Source organism: Maylandia zebra, linkage group LG19 (genome assembly GCF_041146795.1).
Source record: "Maylandia zebra isolate NMK-2024a linkage group LG19, Mzebra_GT3a, whole genome shotgun sequence".
NCBI lineage: Eukaryota > Metazoa > Chordata > Actinopteri > Cichliformes > Cichlidae > Maylandia > Maylandia zebra.
The window spans coordinates 20,132,273-20,151,704 of NC_135185.1; the positions used below are offsets into that span (position 1 = coordinate 20,132,273).

Here is a 19,432-nt window from a genome sequence, read left to right on the forward strand (position 1 = left end):
GACGTGTTCGCTCCTTATAATAAAAAAAATACACAAACCTACCTGAACACGTGGCTCTAAATACACGCTCATTTTAAACTAAATGAATATAGACAGAGGAGAGATCAATCGTTTATGAGTCTATGCTGCCATCTTCTGGTTTTCTGTGGAATTAACAGTAACAGTGCTATACACGTGCGACTGCTCCGCGTAATTCGCTGATCATTTGACACAGTTTGTTAAGAGGTCATTGGTTGCTTATAGTTAATGTATGAATGAAAATGAAAGAACAAATATTCAATAACAAAATTAAAAAAAAAAAAAAAAAAAAAACATTGGAGGATGCGGGCATCGATCCCGCTACCTCTCGCATGCTAAGCGAGCGCTCTACCATTTGAGCTAATCCCCCTGGCTGTACGAAACCTCACGTCACTTTCTTTTATCATTGCATCCACAGCCTCGTCTGCTTCCTGTTTTGAATCATCGGGTGTTTAACTCTTTATACAACACGTGAACGTTAGTAAACACCACAAGATAACTTCTGCAGAACTTCCTCACTACTCTTGTTATTATCTTACTTAAGTTTTCTGCATACCATCCTTTTTGGTCGTTTTTTCGTAGTCAAGACAAAAAATGCTAACAGTCACTTCAACTTTAGTTACATCTATGATTCATATTAACCGAGACACAAATCTTTAAGGCTCACCTTTATTATAATTTCTGCCGAAATTACACACGTTTTTACCGCATCAAGGATATGTTACAAGCAACGTTTCATTGTTTCCAGTCGTTGTCTAAACTTGAACTATGAAAAATGAGGTAGTAGAAGCCAATCGCAGCTGTTATTCCAATCACGCTAAAACAAACACTTTTTTCCCATTTTATTTCTAAATGATGCCTAACACAGGTCTGAGCATCTCAGGGTTCTCAATACATGATATGATTTTGAGGTAATATTTTATAATACGGCCATAATTTCTAATACTACAAGAAATTATATTTTCTAATACTATTATAAATTATATTTTCTAAATGAATACTTATATAGCAATTATATTTACCTACACATAGGCTACTAAGTTAACTACACTAGAATAAGAGGGTAACAAATCAGGCTTTTACAGGAGATTTTCAAAACGACATTGTTGGTCAGAAACAAAGAAATCATTGTAATGTAAGTAAATTTAACTATTTTGTAATGAATGAAAGAAGAAGTAGTGCATACATAATTTGAAGTGCTCCTTAAATTTCAAAGGGAAGGAGACTCAAATTACACGCTAAGTACTGCGTAACTTTTTTTTGTAATCGTTGCAGAAAAACTATATTTCCCCATCTGACACTGTAAGCACACTTTAGTTTTGGGCGTGTGAGCTAAATTATGAAGTGGCTTAACCTTGTTTAACATCCAGTCATTTTACAGGAAAGGAGACATGCCTTACACTACTTTTCAAAATTACGTTTGAACAGTTTTTGTGAGAAAAAAAAAGACTTCATCATCGAGCTTACATAAGCCTGCAATTATTGATGGTATTTATTTTTTCTTGCAAGTTGGTAAGGGAGAACAGTTCTCATCACATGTATTTTGGTAAAATAAAAGGATAATAGAACATCCATCATGCAACATCAACATAATGAATATTAAATAAGGATGTAAAAAGGCAAGATTAATCCACTCTATAATACGGCCCCACCATGAAAAGTACGATGGGGAATCGCTGTTTGTCAAATTGCACACTGCCTAAACTTAATTATTTAACAATTTCTTTGTTTCTTGTAAAATTCTGACTGATTGCCCTCATATTCCAGCCTACCAAGCTATCTGGATCCAACTATAAGTATTTTTAGGTAAATAGAATTATATTGTAATTTCAAATAAAAAACACTAAAATTCCTTTTAATTACAGGTGAAAGACACCTTTAAATCGTGGGCCGTATTATATAGTGTTACTAATTTCTGAGCTCATAATTGCACAGTTCAGGAAACCAATGATGAGTTGATAAACAAGAAAAAAATTCTGGAAAAAACCCCCCTGAAATGCTCTTCTGTTATGTTAGTTACAAATATAAAACAATGTACATACTAAAAGCTGTTCACAATACAAGACACTACACAAATATACAAAATGTAAAAATAAAAAAAAATCCTCCAGTTTAACGCTGTCAAACAACTGCATACAGCATTTCTGTTGCACTACTACCAACAATAAGGCATCAATTAGAAAAGACAAAGAGAAACAAAGAAAAAATGACGACAAAGCTTTCTGAGAAAAAGTGTGGCTGAACTGATAAGCTAAAAAGTATTGGTGATGCAGTAAACAGTGTTCAGATCCATAATCTGTAGGAGATCCTGCAGATGTGTTTTCATGGCAAAGCTGTATGCGTAATTTTGTTTTTTGGTGCCTGCAATACCCCCAACTACCAACAGAGGGCCGAAACATGAAGTGTGGACATTATTCATCTTCCAATTTAAGATAATTAAAAAAAGCAGACTGCAAACAAAAATATATAACAAAGACCCGACTTTACTGGAATGGGAATATTTTCATTCAGATACAGTACACTGGCCTTGTTTTTCACTCCATAAAGACTGCATTGTCCCATCCTCGGCCACAGTTTTAGCACACCATGATTTTTAAATGTCACATTTAAAAGTTTTGGATCCAGTTAGTCACAACGCACATGTGCAACCACAGCAGAAATAACCACAGAAACCAGCTGCATGGTCACATGGTAGAATGATAAACAAAACCATGTTGTGCTCCTGTCATAACACTGAGATCTAAAGAGAAGAAAATAATTTAAACGTGAAGCTCCTGGCATTTATTTTTCCATTTTAATTAGGATATGTCACTTTACTGACACAGTGTTCACAAATAAAAAGATCAATGTAAAGATAGCAATTTTATTAATTAAGCGTAAGGTTCACCTCTGTTCTGTTCTGGGCTTTTTAGTGGAACAAGTCGTAAACCAAGATTCTTTACGAATATGGCCCTCGGTGTCTAAATTAACAATGATAATGCATCGGTTATGCACAGATAACCAGTTTCAACATCACATACATACAAACACAAAACAAATGGATAACATATTATGGCTATATGCAGCTTTAGAACAAGGCACAAAGGTAAGATAAATATCTGTGTGGAAACACCGGGAAGAGTGGAGCAGCATTTTATGCCCTTTTGGAAAAAAATCATTAACACTAACACACTGCAGATAGTCGTCATATGTGGACCAGCAGGAGATGCTGGCTTGGAGTCTTTGCAGGCCAGGATTTAGCGATTGCTCCTGATGGCTTCCTTGGCTGCCAGGATGAGCGGGGTGAGGCTGGATAGAGGCTTCGCCACCTTCAGGAATGGATGCTGAATGGAAAAAAGTGGATATGTGAAATTTTATAAGTTAGGGGGTGAACTTAGATAACGGTGTACATAATTCACTGAGATGCATAAGAAAAAAAAAAATCTAGATTCAACATTTAAAGACATCTTGAATTTGGGTCGGATGAATAGGTCTTTTCTACCTGCAGCAGCTGTCTGCCTGACCCTCGTTTCTCCACGTCCATCTCCAGACAAAGGTTAAGGAAAGATCTGAACACAGGAGACAGCTTCTCTGGGTTCTGTAGCTCAGGGGTCCCATTGGTGGCGATTAAATACAATGCCTAAAACCAGGATAATGGCAAAGTAAGAAATGTAGGGCAAAATATTTTTAAGCACTAGTCTTTAAACACAAATGTAATTTCTTATAAATTGGATTGGGACAGTCAAAACACCAGATTTTTACCTTCACGGTTATTGTGATAAATTTCACATTATTGAGGTTTTTTTTAAAGCAATAATGCTATCAGTTCAGTTATTTCCTATCTTTGCTTACTGTGTGTAATCTTTTGTGGAAAATCAGTAAAAACTGCCATAACTGCACAGAGCTGGATTGGATAGAAGCCAGACTCCAGTCATTACAGCCCTGCTATGAGCTCTGTAAGCCTTTCATATTTGACCAAAACTGCAACAATAACATGCTTGCGCTGACACATGCTTAGTGATAAGAAGGTGTAATGTTCCCCATGTTCATCATCTTACTTTAGGAAAGATTTTCCCATAAATTACTGTGCAAACAAAGAGAATCATCAACCTCAAGGTGGTGCTATAGGAAAAGTCAGAATTCTTCATTAAGGAATTGTTTTAAAAAAAATGTTCCTGTCCATCTAGTAGATGCTGTCATATTTTTAGGTTTAAGTGAAGTGAAAAAGCGAACATCTATCCAAAAATAGAGGATCGCAAATGTCATCAGGGTTCAGCGTCTCAGCCACGAGGTTATAATGTAATGGTTTTCCATTCGGTAGTTGCTGAGGTATTTTAGCCTGGATCAACACGGTTGACGTACTGACCAGCAGAATGTGCACATTTCCATCCACAGAGCTGTGACACATGTTCTATTTCCAACATCTTAAATGTCAGGATTTTCTCCTTTTTCTGCATTATTTCATTCTGAAAAAAATAGACTAACATTTCCTTTTTTATGATTTTCAAGATAAAACTTTAACAAAAAACTTGCAGCTTAAATCTCAGGTTCACATATTGAACCTGTAGTGGAGGTATTAGTGTAGGTAACTGTACAAACATCACAACAGGCATTGCTGCTCCTAACACACACTCACCCTGAGAGGATTTTCATTTAGGTATGGAGGCTCTCCCTCCACCATCTCTATGGCCATAATCCCCAGAGACCAAATATCCACTTTGGGTCCATAGGCTTTCCGGGTTACTACCTCTGGAGCCATCCAGTAGGGTGTACCCACCATGGTGCTGCGCTTGCTCTGCTCTGGGGTAATCTGAGCACAGAAACCGAAGTCAGCTGCAAAGAGAGAGAAAAATAAATTGAGATTAGAAGAAAAAGCAGTGTGTTGTTCTGTTCGAAGTATATTATCAATCCGTGGATGTGTACACATCTGCGTGCGTTCTCACTCACTGAGTTTGACTGATCCGTCCATCCCAAGGAGAACGTTGTCACTCTTGATGTCCCTGTGGATGACCTGGTTTGCATGGAGAAACTCCAGGGCCTGAAGGACCTGAACGTATGTAGGTAGGAAGATTATAATCCACCAAAATTGCAATAGACAAACTGTTTTCATTAGCTCGGCTGTCTGAGAAAGATCCTACCTCTCTGCAGACAGCAGCAATTTGAGCTTCATCCATACAGGTCTCTGTCACAACATCGGTTAGCGACCCGCCGGCCAGGTATTCCATTACCACGAAAAGCTCGTCTCCAACAAGGAAACTATAAACACACACAGACGGTCGGATTTACAGAGCGGTCCACTCACAGCTGGTGTTGTGAGGTGTATTGTATGTTTTTCTGTGCAGCATGTTACCTGTCTACGAAGTTGACAATGTTGGGGTTCTTCAGCTCCTTCATGACCAGGATCTCATTGATAATTAGCTCCTTCTTTGGCTGCTTCTGCAAGTTGATTTGTTTGATGGCAACCTGCAGAAGACAAGATATTGTACATTTGCTTCAAAACACACACAAAACCTATCTGAGCAATCACAAGGTGCAACTAATTTTTTCCTGAATTTGGACAGTCAAATCTAGGAGATGTAAAATTGTAAAAACAAAAGAAAAAATAAACTGCTTTGTCAGCCATAACTGCAATATGAAAAATGTATATTCTTCTGATAAGGACTAAATGCTGGGGTTTGAAGTCTTGGCACAGACCCGGTAGTGTACTTGTACTATTAAAACACAGATTAAACAAATTTCATTAGCGATGGCTCATTTTTATCAAATCTCTCAGCTAGCAATGAGTGCGACAGCCAGCACGCCCAAGACTCGGCAGCATAAACCGCTGTAGGCAAGGACAAGATTAAAAGTATGATAAGCTTTCTGGTTTCCAGCTGTAGTCTGAGATTGATTGATTAATCACAAGATTCACAAGTTGCAAATGTTATTTGCAACTTTTTACATCAGAAATCTCTATAAGCTAATTCAGCAGAATGCCAGAATCATGAAATTCGATATCGAAATTAAACAAACTAAGTTTAATACAGTCAGTGAAGTACCACGTGTGGCTTTTGTGATAAGGCATATCAAAGTGTGTGCTGTGAAAAAAAGCATTTTTTTCCACTGTGATCTCCTAATATCTTCTTGGGGAAAAACCTACAGGGTGACGGAAACAAAACAGCAATATTGCAACATAGTTTAGTGCTTCTAACATATTAAAACTAGTGCTGTCAAAATTATCGCGTTAATTGTTAAGATCAACGCGAAATGTTTAATGCATTAAAAAAATTTAACGCTGATTTTGTTTTTTTATTAATTTCCTGTAATCTAAGACCTTTAAATTCATGAGCACCTCTGGAGGAGGGGGCAACAGTGTGCTATGCTGGCGTTTGGCCTGACAGAAATGATTAGAAGAAGAAGAAGAAGTGACACCATGCTACTATCTAGCTAACACTAGCTAACACACGCAAGCATGGACGAGGGCGGACTTTTGGGTGGAAAGTTTCTCTTTAAGAAGTTGCCTGATGGCTTGTTGGACAAAACGAGAGTAAGATGCACAATTTGCAACGCTGAATTCAAGTACCACAGAAGCAGTTCATCACTGGCGTATCACCTGAGAGCAAAACACCCAACTGAATCCACCTCTACGGGACCTCGCCAGTCTACGCTTCAGGAGTATGGTGCTTGTGGACGAATAACAAAAAATGTGAGAGAAAAGGTAACCAATTCCTTGGTTGTTTGGATAGCTAAAAACTGCCGACCAGTTAGCATAGTAGAAGATGATGGACTGAGAGAAGTCATTCGTGCTGCATCAGGAGATGAGTGTTACAATCTGCCCTCGAGAGGAACCATTGTGTCGAGACTGCACACTTTGTATGGGGACCAGAGGGCTCAGCAGTCCAGCAAGCTTGTGCAAGTAAGGAATGTCGCTCTCACCGGAGACCACTGGACTTCGGTGAACAACGATAATTACTTAAAATATAAAGAATAAAAAAATGTAATTGGAGCCAGGCTATTAATAAAGTAATTGAGATTAATCGCAATTAATAACAGAAAATTGTGAGATTAGTTAGTTAATTTTTTTTAATCTATTGACAGCACTAATTAAAACCACTGAAACTAAAGTGAGTATGTGCTGCGATTGTGTTTCTCTCACCTCAAGTAACTTCATGAACTAAAAAAACCCCACCAGAATGTGTTTCATAATATATTAACAACTTGTAAATAAATAATTAAATAAATAAATCCCAATCCAACTTCATTCTGAAAACTGAGGTAAATGTGAGGTAGACATTTTGGTAGTGGCTCCAACACTTACCTCTTGCCCTGTGGCAACATCGATGGCTGTGTAAACTGTGCCAGACGCTCTAGAAGTGAAAATTTCAACAATTACTGTACATAATTTATTCTACTAAACTTGTCATTTTGAACCAGCAACTTGCTACACATTCTCACATTTTTCAGTATACACAGTGGCCAGAATTAAAACTCACCCCTGACCGATCTTGTCATAGCGAGTGTATTTCTTCTTAGGATCTCCAATGCTCACAATCGTTCCTGAGAATCAGGAAAAAATAAATAAAGTGAATAGTGCTTCACCAGAGCCAAAAATACTGTTGGGCTGTGATTCATGATTTTTAGTGTGTGGGTGCTTTGCATACTTAGTTTTTCCATGATTTCATCATCAGTCATCTTTCTTGGCGTATTGTTCTGCTTGTCAGCTGCCTTAGAGGTGGCATTTCCAACTGGAGCTGGGATTGGTTCAACTGTCTTCGTGTACATCTGACACACACACAAAAAAATAAATAAATAAATAAAACAAACAAAAAAAACCCCATGAGTCCTGAATAAATACTAAACTTCGACTGAACCTGCTAGCAATTTTGACTATTAAATTCTTACAATATATTTATTTTAATTTACTGTCTAATTTTAGTTGTGAAAACAAAACATCAAACTCACTGATTTCGTGTGTTCTGGCCGTGGTGCCACGATTGGTGGCGGCGAATCAGCTTCATCGTCGTCGTCGTCATCCTTGCCTGATGGGGAGGTTGCAGTACCCTGCTTGCCTGGCTGCAACAATAAACGCATAAATAGCACTTTAGTCTGAATTTGCTGATGCAAATAAAGGCAGTGAATAAAAGTAGGAAAAAAATGAATGGAGCTACTCACCGACTGTGATCCTTTGTCTGAAAGAGACAAAATAATTCAAAGTTTAAGAACAGAAAAGTGAGCCTGCACCAAACCGTGCTTTTATTTATCTGCTGAGAAAAAGAAAACTAACCCGCGCCAGAAAAACTGAGGTATTTCTGTTTTCCACTGGTGGAGTCGAAGAACTTGAGAACATCAAGGACGGCCTGAGGATTTTGTTTCTGTTCTGATTTACTGATGTTGGAAGTTTGAAGGAGACGGGCCCACTGCTCTGGCATGCCCTGCACAAAAAGACCCACAGATACAATTTTTTACAGTGAAGAGTATTTCATGCAGCTGGACATCCATTCTTTTTTAGCCAGTAGTTCCTTTCTCTCACTCTTACTTCCTTTAGCTTATGTCAATAATCTCTTTTTGAATAAAACAAGAACAAAAAAAAAAAAAGTCACCCGTCTTCTGACTTCCAGTTTTCAAGGGTTAAAGAATATAATACTTATGCTGACTCCACACAGAGGAGGGCATGAAATATTGCACGCCTGACCAAGAAATCTTACAGCAGCACAACAGGAAATTCCTGGGACTTTCCATGGCTCGTCACAGTGGAATCACTGGATCAACTTCTCTGGAAGCTCAGCTCCAGCTTTAGTTACACATGAGTGCACCAACCACCAAAAAACATCTAGAACATTTCTGAGTGAAGCTCCATGTGCAGGGGTCTTACAGTCACAAATGCATGCTACAAATTCGTCTTCTTTTTTTAAAAATCTCAGACAGCTGCAGCGATCTCATCTTGTCCCAGCAAGCACTGCAGCTGACAATCTCACAAGTTATCTTATTTACAGCAAGTATTTCCTAAGTGGAGATTTACATGGTAAACAAAGCTAGTCCAAATAAACCAGATCTTACAGAGATTAACAGTAATAACTTTTGCATACCACACTGAACTAACTGACAAATCTGAAGTTAGATTGCTGACATACCTAACCTATAATGGACTGCAAGTAAAAGATGTAATGCGATAATTGCATCTTTTACACAGCGACAGTAACTTTTAACTGCTTGCCTAGTATAAATCAGAAATCACTCCAATTATTAGATACTGAACCTGTAATTAACATGCTATAATAGGATTAATGCCTAAAATGTTTACATTAACAAAATGAATCAGGTAATTTAGTTTCTGCTCATACTACTGACTCTGAATCCACATAAGCACATATTAATAAACCAACTATGTTTAGAAATTATTTACTATTAAAATTTGCCTGTTCAACCTGCTCACGTCAAAATGCCTCTCGATGGAAAATCATAAACTGATAAACAATTAGACCAAATAAATATATGATGTGGCACTGAGGAATGTAAAAAGATGACAGCATGCAGAGATCTCAGCTGTCTAATTAAGGGCTTTTTGCAGTGCTGGTGAAACTGGCACTGCAAAACCCGTCTCGCTTTGTTAGCCCTGTGACTGACTGCTAAGTGCCAACGATGGACGGATGGATGAAAAAAAAATTGACAACACAAACGTGTTTATTTTATTTTCATCTCATCATTTAACATTTTATCAATGAATAAGAAAAGTCATATTTTAATCAAGCCTGATGTTTACTCAAACATAAAAGAAGCATTCCCAGACTCTTCCTTAAAGATATGATTACAGTTCATTAATTTAACACTCGATGTACTCTGAAGATACCTTAAGCCAAGGTATCAGTGAGATCAGTGCATGAATTAAAATCTCATTTTGCAAGTGAACACTGGTCATTGTTTAAGGTACTTACCGTGAATTCTCCAGTAACAGCATCAAAACCCACATGGATGGTGTGTTCAAAGTCTGATGGGGAGGAGATTTCAGGTCTGTCCTTATCCCGGTCCTTTTTCTTGCCTGCTGCAGACAAAGGTCAGAGGTCAAAGTTACATTCTTCCATGGCCACTCGTGTGGTCTTTTATTGTGGTACTGTGCAGTATATTAAATGTCTGGGTTTACTTATGTGTGTGTGCTCCACGTCTCACCTTTCTCTCCAAAGATGGAGATGATCTTGTTTCTAGGCTTCTTCTCCTCTGGTGCAGACGGAAGTGGCCGAGAGTTGTGATTGGTCGATTGGGCGTCTTTGACTCCTCCTTGGCTGCTCATCCTGACAGGGGGGGCGGGGGGCTTATCCTCACACACTCCGCTGTCACACATCTACACTCACCTCGACCTGCAGAATCAGGGTCCACAAATTTAACAGACATCCAGAAAAATCCACAAATTTCACAAACATCCAAAAAGCGCAGTGCACACTAAAACTGCGGTCCTCTTCTTCCTGTTTTTTCACATGTCGCAATACTTCTATTGCACGTTAGGCCAAGCTGTTAGAGAGAAATGGTTGCTGCTTCGAATAAAGCTTAGCATACGCCACACACAGAAAAAGAAGTAGCCAAACAATACATTTAGAAAGAAAAAAAAAACTCACACAGACATAACTAATCCATCCATGCTGCAATGTGAGAATCGGCTCTGACTGTTGGAGCGAAGGGAACCAGCCAAATGTGAACAGGAAGCAACGCTGAACGGCAAAGTGACGTGCTGAGTCGGTTACAAATGAATGAGGAAGGAAAGCAGACAGAAAAAGAATAAGAGTGCGCAAATGAGTGTGACGCCAAATGGTATGACAAGTGTATAACAGGGGAAAAGACCAGCCCTAAAAAAGGGCCTGATCAGGGTAGTAGGGCCTAAAAACAGTGTTCAGACTGAACTTTAGAAGTTTGTTATTCCTTTCCTTATTTAGTTATATACTAGTCAAAAAAATAAATACATTTTATGTCATGAAATGTGTTTTCAACCTTTGTTTTGGTATGTCATTATAATCTCATAGAGAACCCAAACATATTCTGTTAGTTTGTTGTTTCAGTCAATTGGGTTTTTACTTTTTACCAAACACAAATGAACTCACTTGTGCAATTCAGAACTGGGTCAGTTTAGCACTTTATGTTGTCTTCAGTGCCACTGTGACTGACTCACATTAAAATCTGGTATTGGCATGTCGGCATGCTCAGACCGTTGCTGGTGGAATTCTGACTGGACAAAGCTACTGGGACGAGGTCTTCTAACCTATACTTCTGCCATTCATTCTGGATGACAAGCACATCCAGACACTTCCTGGCTAGCATTTAGTCCTGATATACCTCCTACTGAACACGCCTGAGATATGGCATGATGATATGTTCATTAGGGGCAGCCACGGCCCACGCCCACTGAACAGCTGCAGGTTGCATTCATCCAGTAATGGAGAGAAATTTGAGGAGTCCATGCACAGATAAAAGACAGTTTGGATCACATTCAGAAGAGGCTATACCATATATTTTCCATCATCAATATTTGAATAATATAGTGTCTATTTATAAAATCCATTTAAAACACAAACATGTTTCTTTTACATGTTGGATGGTCAAATTAACGACTGCCAAAGTCTCAAATGTTCAAGTACCTCCAGTGAGGCAAAAGCTCAGGATTCAGACTGTTCTAAGCACACCGTTTCAGACAGTTTCTGTACTCTTAGATCTGCATGATGTCAATGAAAGCACATGTCCTTATATGGTCATCTCAGACACACAAGTTGTCAGCACAGAAACCTTCTATTTGCAAGAAGCAGCCAATCAGAATAACGTTTAATGCTTCAGACAGAAGATGACCAAGGCTGTATATAATATAGATTAGCATTATTTTTAACTGTGAGTGATGCACTCAGAAAGTTATGCTGTTGAAGAATTCAAGAATATTAGTATTATAGAAAATGGGAGTAAGCAGAGGTACTGTACTTGTTAGGGCTGTTACGCTATGACAAAATATATCGGATGACGATATGGAAACATCTGTCGTTTCAAATTATACATTATCGTTTGCTTTGTTGTGTTGCAAAATACACTGTTTATGGCAATATTTTTTCACCAGGGCACAGAGAATACCAGCATAACCAGTGAAGAGGAGGCAGAACCAAGTAGCTCCAAACAGAAGGAACAGTGAAAACAAATCAAGGCCCTTATTCCTAAACGAGGGGCTACGTCTGTAGCATTGACATGGTTTGGTTATGAAAAGTCTGACACAAACCAGAAAACTCTACTATGCAAATTATGCCGCAAACCAGTCCCCACCAGACTCAAACATGACAAACCTCTTCTACCAGCTACGCAAGAATTACGTGAAAGACTATGGAGAGAGTTTACAGATGAGAAACAAAAAAGAGCCATCAGGTGCTCAAAATAAACCTTAGACTCAAATGTTAGAACAGGCTTTTCCTCGCAGCAGTTTCATGCATCGGTCAAAACACTCGACTCCGGGTACACGACGCCCAGCTGAAAACACTTCACACAAGTTGAGTTGCACGAGATGCACAGAATTTGGTCATATCGCACAGCCCTAGTACTTGTTTATACATCCATGTTTCAGTTTTCAGGGAACCTCAGAAAAAAATTAACTTTTCTTACACCACCACATCTGAAATGCACTGTTATTAGATACTTTTAAGATCAATATTTTGCATAAAAGACCATCTCTTTAGAAATAGTGTGCAATAACAAACAAACAGGGACTAGAAATTGATGTAAGAAACTTTGTTTGCTTCTTTATTGGCATGTACAGCATGATCATTAATCATTAAGCATCTCTTAATCTGTTGCATGAATAAAGTCCCAAACTATATAAAGCAACAACCAATGTCCGTATTTAACATGTGGCAAGTGCAAATTGCAGCTGTATTTTCTGTCCACCCCCCAAGTACATCTGACACATTGGTGCATTCATGCGTGTACCTAAATAGTCTTTTCACTCACCCACACATGCACAGACACATGTATATCATGAGGAGGCACTCCTAACCATCTAACCATAAAGAAGTGGCAAAAAACTAGCCAATCCAAGGCACAGTAGTAGCCGGCGAGAAAAATGTTTGCTTGGAGAATCACAAAAGGTCATTTCAAACGCTGGCTACAAGAGTAAAAAGTTTCTTAGTCATCTCTGAATTGTATTAACAACATAAAATTGTCTTATATATTAAGATATTTATCGTAGGGCCAATCTTCTTATGCTCAAAATAGTCAATTATTTTGGTCCCAATTTAAACACTACCACTTCTTACTTCCCCATAGGTACACATACTTGGGTTTATCCTAATATGGTGAAAACTGAGATTGCAGACAGACACGCGCAAACACAGAAACCCTGAACCTCAAAAGCACCTTTTAGGCTCTTGCAAAGCAAGAAGTTCGATCGGCTCTGAGCTGCTGCTTGCATTCTTGATGACATCACAGACAGGAAATAGGAAGCAAACAGAGGTTTCCTCACTTCCTGCGTCTGACCGCAGATGACACAGCTCGTACTAAAACAATATAACAAACGTGGCTCAGCTAGGTATACCTATGACCTCTTCTTTACACAGAAACCCTCCCCCTTGCCATAGAAGCTCTGCAGACTTGACTCGGTTGTAAAGTAAAATCAAAACACAGAAACTAAATCACTGGATTTCAACACTGATCCATTTCCATGATACATTAATCAGAGCCTTTGTGGGTATAAAATTAGTTCTATGTAACAGCCAAGCCCTCAGGCCCCAACATGGATACAGGCTAACATTTAACTGTCAAGGCTAAATACTTCCCTTTCTGCATAATGTCTGAATCACTGTACTGTAGGTGAGAGGCTTTCTCCTCTTCAGAGTGACTCAATGGATGGCTGTGTGTTAACTCTAGTTGGTTTTCACACTTTAGGTCAAGCTTTCTATTGTGGCAAGAGTAACATCAGCAACAAAGTCCACAAAAGTCCACCCACTCAAAATGAGGCACCCCCCTTGTGCTCTTTAAGCCCTGAAATCTCTTTAAGCTGTGAGCACTAACCTGTTTTGTGCTTCTTCTGCCCCTCAGAGAAGACCAGGTAAACAATAAAAACTGCTGTACTCCTAGTGGATCTGTGCACCTCTTTCTCTGGTGCTCATTTATCTACTTAGCTCTCGCCCTTTTCCTTATACCCCTCTCTCTATCTTTTCACCCTCACAGGGCAGGTCTTAGCAGGCTGCCTCATTCCTCAGTTATCCTAAAGTGGACAAGTGTATTCTTGCCCAAGCGGGAAAAACTAGACTCCATCCATCGTTGATATCCAATCCCACAGAAAATGTGTGTGTGTGTGTGTGTGTGTGTGTGTGTGTGTGTGTGTGTGTGTGTGTGTGTGTGTGTGTGTGTGTGTGTGTGTGTGTGTGTGTGTGTGTTGGGATGAATTTTGGGAGCAGGCTGTTCAGGCTGAGACACGTTGTCTCTCTGTAGGAATTCCATAGCCTGCAGGGCTGCAGCAGGAGCTGGGTGTGTTGCCCTGTTCATCACAAACACACAAGCCTTGTGCATACCTCACACACACACACATTCCCTGCCCTAAAACACACCCTCCTTCTGCCAATAGACGCTTCAATAGAGCATTTGATCGTGTTTCATGTAGCTTTGGGGTAAAACATAATAGGGTGGAGGTAAAATATCAATATGTCAGTATCACACTGCTTCCTCTTGCGGTACAATAATAAAACACAATGGTTAGGAAGGACAGCCACTATAAACCCAACAATCTGACGTACTAGAGTTACTGCTCATTCGTGGTGGAACTTCTCAAATGAAAAAGAAAGTGAAAAAGTGAAAAGAAGTTCTAGTACAAAAAACTCACAAGGGGAAAGATATCAGCGGAAAACAAATCAGCATACTAATAATCTGACATCTTTTCTTCCTGCCTAGCAGCTCCATTTTCAGCATTCCTTTATCCAGTATATCGCCTACCTTTGCACATGTATAAACCCTCTCACCCTTCCCTCTTTAACTTAATCTTCAAACCATTAAACCTGAGCTATACCTCTGATGCACTCATTTCTAATCCTGTCCATACCGGTCCCTCCCAGGAAAATTAGCATCTTTCGGTTAATCTCACCATCTCTAAGCAATCGTATTGATCGCATCATAGCAGGCCGCGCTACCATCTTGTAAATCAACCCTTTCACTCTTGCTTCTTTCCTTCTGTCATAAATCACTCTCAATTCTTGTCTCAACCTGCGCTTTCTTCTTCACTGTCCATTGCTTTGCATGGTTAAACCCAGGCATTTAAACTCACCCACCTTCACTACCTCTTCTGCTTGACCTCAACTGTCAACGTGTCCATCACCATCGCAAACAAGAAAGGGCTCAGTGCAGATCCCACCTCGACCTTAAACCCATCTGTCACTCCTCACCACTGTCTCGCTGTTCTCCTACATGTCCTGCACCACCCTCGCAAACTTCTCTGCCACTTCCTGATATAGTAATACAGTTCCTCTCTTGGCACCTTACCATATGCTTTCTCTAGCTCTATAAAGCGCAACCCCTGACCTTTTCTATACATTTCTATCAACACTTTCAAAGTAAACATTGAAGTTACAATCACAGAATGGCTGTATTACAATACCAACACTATTGTGGGCAACATGCAGTGACATTGTGGTGAGTCTCACTCCTAGCATAAACTGTGTTTGCATTTAGCTTTAAGCCTTTCAGCATAGCTTCAGGTAGCTGCTATTAGCATTTGCATTGTGCAGACTACTGAAACACACGGTGCACTTGTGTGTTTTTTACATGGCGGCATTGAGTACTGTAGAAATAATAATTTTAGACAACAGCCCAGGATCTAATGGTATTGAGCTTGCAATGATGTGAAACTGAAACAAAGAGAAAACTTTCACATTTAAGAAGCTAGACCCAATTGTTTTGCTTTTATGCTTTAAAAAAAAAATACAAAATTATTAAAGCTAGTCAGGTTTTCTTTCACCCAATCACCTAAGTTTTTAATTGAGCAGTTATTTCAGCTCTATTGAAATATGTTGCCTTTAAAATCCCGCCAAGCCAGCAACATGCCTGTGCCTATACCATTTCTATTCCTCATTCCCCACTCTCTCACTACATCAGGGTACTTTCTATTCTCTGTGGTTGGCTGTGATCAAGGGAAGCCTACTTCCTCATCCTGGAACTCCCTGAGCCACAAAGGGTCACAGGATCACTCTAGCCAACCAGAGAGCGGAGAACGCGGCCAGCAAGATGTTTACAGGAAGTGGACAACAAGTCTTTTGTATTCAGCTTCTATAAAAGGAAATTCTGTGGAGTACTTCCTGGAAGGAGTGATAATGAGTGATGGAAGGAGTGATGAAGCCATGCACACACACACAGCTTTCTTCCATCTTCCTTTCATTTAGTGACATAAATATGCAGAAACATACAGTTAGATGAGAAATCACACATTTATGTGCACCACACAGACAGACACACACACACACACACACACACACACACACACACACACACACAACACTGCATTTACGTTCTTCCTCTTCCCATTTACGTTCCTTCCCTGACCGTAAGTCTGACAGTAAATGAAGCATATACCCACATATGCCCAGCTGCACACCCACAATGAACACCTTATCCTGTTTTTCCAAACAGCTACTTCACCCCCGTGTCAACAGTTTAATGGCTCAAAATAATCAACCTGCAAGCAATCTGAGGGCTTTAGGCTTTGTATCAGGTACAGAACTAAACTCACAAATCAAAGTCGCAATGTTTTAGCTTCCTGCTCGACTACAAAAGTCAGTGTGGATGGAGAAATGACAGGCACAGATTTACAGATGTATAACACTTTTTGGCAAGCCCGGGTCACGTGACGCCCACATTGCTCCGATTTTCCAGGATGAAAGTTGTTTTGGCAAACACCTTTTAGAAAAAGTCATGTTTAGCTCTTGTTTTTAAAAAATGTCTAGAACTGACTATTTATAATTATCTGATTCATTTTTATACAGTCAGAATTGATCACGTGCTGGTTTACAGTGCAATGTCTACAAGTTTGTTAGAAAACTACTAAATTCGTGATTGTTCTTTATCAATTTTAATTAGAAACAACAACAAAAATACGTTTAAATGTCACAAAAATGCACTAATTAGGTTTAAATTTGACTTAAGTGTGTGATTTCTCTGCAAGTACAGGCTGTATTCATTTAAAGTAGGGCTGCCACAAACGATTATTTTGATAGTCGACTAGTCACCGATTATTTATGCGATTAGTCGACTAATCAGATCATCATCCACTGGACATAAAACTACAGCTTATTGCACCAGCAGCATCTGCTCTTATATAACTATCATTAGCTTACAGCTTTAAGCTTTTAAGGTGCTAACTAAAAATAAAGACAAGATGATAGTTTATTCAATTTTAATGAAATTTGCAGATTGTTTCGGTAAAGTTGAATAAACTCCTTGCTATCTAAAATATAACAGGACACCGGAGTATATTCTCCAGCATCTCACACTTCTGATAATCAGCTGTCTGCTTGACGTTTATTCAGCTGTGTAAAAACTATAACTTTAATCTCAGCCAAACCGATTTACTCAGGAACAAATAAAATACTAAAAAAAAAAAAAAAAAAAGCCAAACAACAACATTTTTAATTTATCTAAGTGACTCATATATATTTAACCTGAGTCGCGAAAGACGGCGGTGGGTTTGAAAACAATTTGCCGGGAGTCCGGTGTTCTCACGGCGCTAGTGACCTAGCCCCCGGCTAGCTATCGAGCTAGTGGGTAACAGACGTCTCCGAAAACGTCGGAGCGCTTTTGAAAATATGTGGTGTCCTGATAAACTGAGCCGATATTTGAGGTTTACACAGCTACATTCTCGCCTGAAAATATGTTAAACGTTTATTTTGTGACCCAGAAAGAATAATAAGAGTAATATTAAAACTAACTAGCTACCGCCATTGTTGGAAACTAAGCTGGGCCGCGCTATGAATTCTGGGACACAGCTGCTTCTTCTTCTTCGGGGTTTAACGGCAGCTGGCATCCTTGTACATGCAGTGCTGCCATCTTCTGTTTCAGTCCGTTATTACACTCTTAAATCCTGCTATTATTCCTGCGTCTTTTGCGATCTTACAAAGCTTCAAACGACACGTCGACTATTAAATCAGTCGTCGACGATTTTGATAGTCGACGTAATCGTGACTAGTCGACAAATCGTGGCAGCCCTAATTTAAAGTCCATCTTACTTAAGTTAAAAATGTGGTCCTACAGATGTAAACCACATTCAAGAGTGCAACTTCAACACCTCACTCTCGGTACCGTCATTACTAAAGCAGGTTTTGCTTATTTATAGACTCATTTTTGTAGAATACATTCCAGCGGTTTGTGTGAACACAGTCCCTGTAGACTGACATCACTTGGGTTAATTATTATATTGCTCTGACAATATGACAATGTGGCGAAGCCAGCCACAAACCCAATTCACACTGGTATTTTGCCTCCTGTACTTTATTACAGTTTTTTTTCAATCTCATCTAGTGATCAGTATGATCTAGTGCCTTCTCAGTAATTATGGAAGGAGATGCTATCCGGTTTGGGTGCTTCCTGTGCCAGAAAAAGATCTAACCGAAGCAAAAATGTTTAAGACAAGTGTTGCACTGACTAGTGAATGAAGAAGTCTTAACTTACCGGTTGCTCTCAACCGCAAAACTCAACCGCACTCCGGCCAAAACTACCGAAACTCCGCCCCGTGTCTGTTTGTTTTCAGTCCGTTTAAAGCCCCGATTTGACGCTGAGATTTCACGACAGTCCTCGCGGGTGCGAAAAACGAAGCCGTCTTTTATCACGCTACAGTTTGCCTTCTTTTCTCTCCCCGAGTGTTTTCAACTTGACTCCGTGCTCGGGCCGGGGAGGAACCTGACGGAGAGGAAGCGAAACAAACCGAGCAATCGGAACCACGCGGCTTCCGTAGTGTTTTTAGGGCAAAACTCAAAGGCGCGTAAACGCAGCTCCTGCGCAACATCCGTGGCAACCACACCGGAAACAACAGATCTTTAATTTTCAGAATAATACCAAAAAGGGCTGTTCTGATGATATAAACGTATTAATTTCTTTTTTTTAAAAAGGTGTTGATTAACTCATTCATAATTCTAAAACCTGGCACAATGATCAAAAACAAGAATTAGAATTTATTTTGTGGTTTTTGAAAAAAATGAACCCAAAAAATACTGTCATTTGTTGTATTTTCTATGGTTAATAAAATATATTGGACTAAAATTATGATGAGATATTGAGCTGTCACATTAACAGTAAACGGATGTGTAAAGTAAAGTACTGTCTAGATCAAAGATTCAGGTTTTGATCCATCCCCCATTTTTTCATATTGTAAGAAAAAGGTGAAATGGTTTCTTTTAATTTCTTTAAAAATGCCATCAGGAATCGTTCTCCATGTTTCTTGAAGGACTTTCATGGCTCCTCTTTG

At 39.2% G+C, this 19,432-nt stretch overlaps 1 protein-coding gene and 1 non-coding gene across 6 annotated transcripts; both read right to left on the bottom strand.

Moving 5' to 3' along the window:
* Positions 1 to 315: 315 nt before the first annotated feature.
* On the bottom strand, positions 316 to 388 carry trnaa-agc (transfer RNA alanine (anticodon AGC)). Its single transcript has one exon. It is a non-coding gene; the product is annotated as a tRNA-Ala (tRNA).
* A 1,098-nt stretch (positions 389 to 1,486) lies between these two features.
* Positions 1,487 to 18,926, bottom strand: LOC101473947 (serine/threonine-protein kinase PAK 2). Of its 5 annotated transcripts, none has more exons than XM_023153416.3 (15): positions 18,640 to 18,926; positions 10,141 to 10,328; positions 9,909 to 10,012; positions 8,261 to 8,408; positions 8,149 to 8,165; positions 7,939 to 8,049; positions 7,638 to 7,758; positions 7,470 to 7,533; positions 7,295 to 7,343; positions 5,348 to 5,460; positions 5,136 to 5,253; positions 4,945 to 5,044; positions 4,634 to 4,830; positions 3,500 to 3,637; positions 1,487 to 3,341 (listed from the first exon to the last, which is right to left on the bottom strand). In XM_023153416.3, the coding sequence occupies exons 2-15, from the start codon at positions 10,310 to 10,312 to the stop codon at positions 3,255 to 3,257; spliced, it is 1,539 nt and encodes a 512-aa protein (XP_023009184.1). In that variant the 5' UTR covers positions 10,313 to 10,328; positions 18,640 to 18,926; the 3' UTR covers positions 1,487 to 3,254. The 5 variants fall into 5 exon arrangements, with proteins under 5 accessions (XP_023009184.1, XP_012778452.1, XP_012778458.1 ...); XM_012922998.4 differs by having other exon boundaries at positions 9,909 to 10,015; positions 18,640 to 18,925; XM_012923004.5 differs by lacking the exon at positions 18,640 to 18,926 and adding an exon at positions 15,252 to 15,386 and having other exon boundaries at positions 9,909 to 10,015.
* Between the last annotated feature and the right edge of the window lie 506 nt (positions 18,927 to 19,432).

Coding starts and splice junctions, on each gene's coding strand:
- LOC101473947 (XM_012922998.4), bottom strand. CDS start 10,312: ATGTGTGACAGCGGAGTGTGTGAGGATAAGCCCCCCGCCCCCCCTGTC. Junction 5,461..7,294: donor ATGTTGCCACAGGGCAAGAG/GTAAGTGTTGGA, acceptor TGTCTTCTGCAG/GTTGCCATCAAACAAATCAA. Junction 5,045..5,135: donor TTGCTGCTGTCTGCAGAGAG/GTAGGATCTTTC, acceptor ACATACGTTCAG/GTCCTTCAGGCCCTGGAGTT.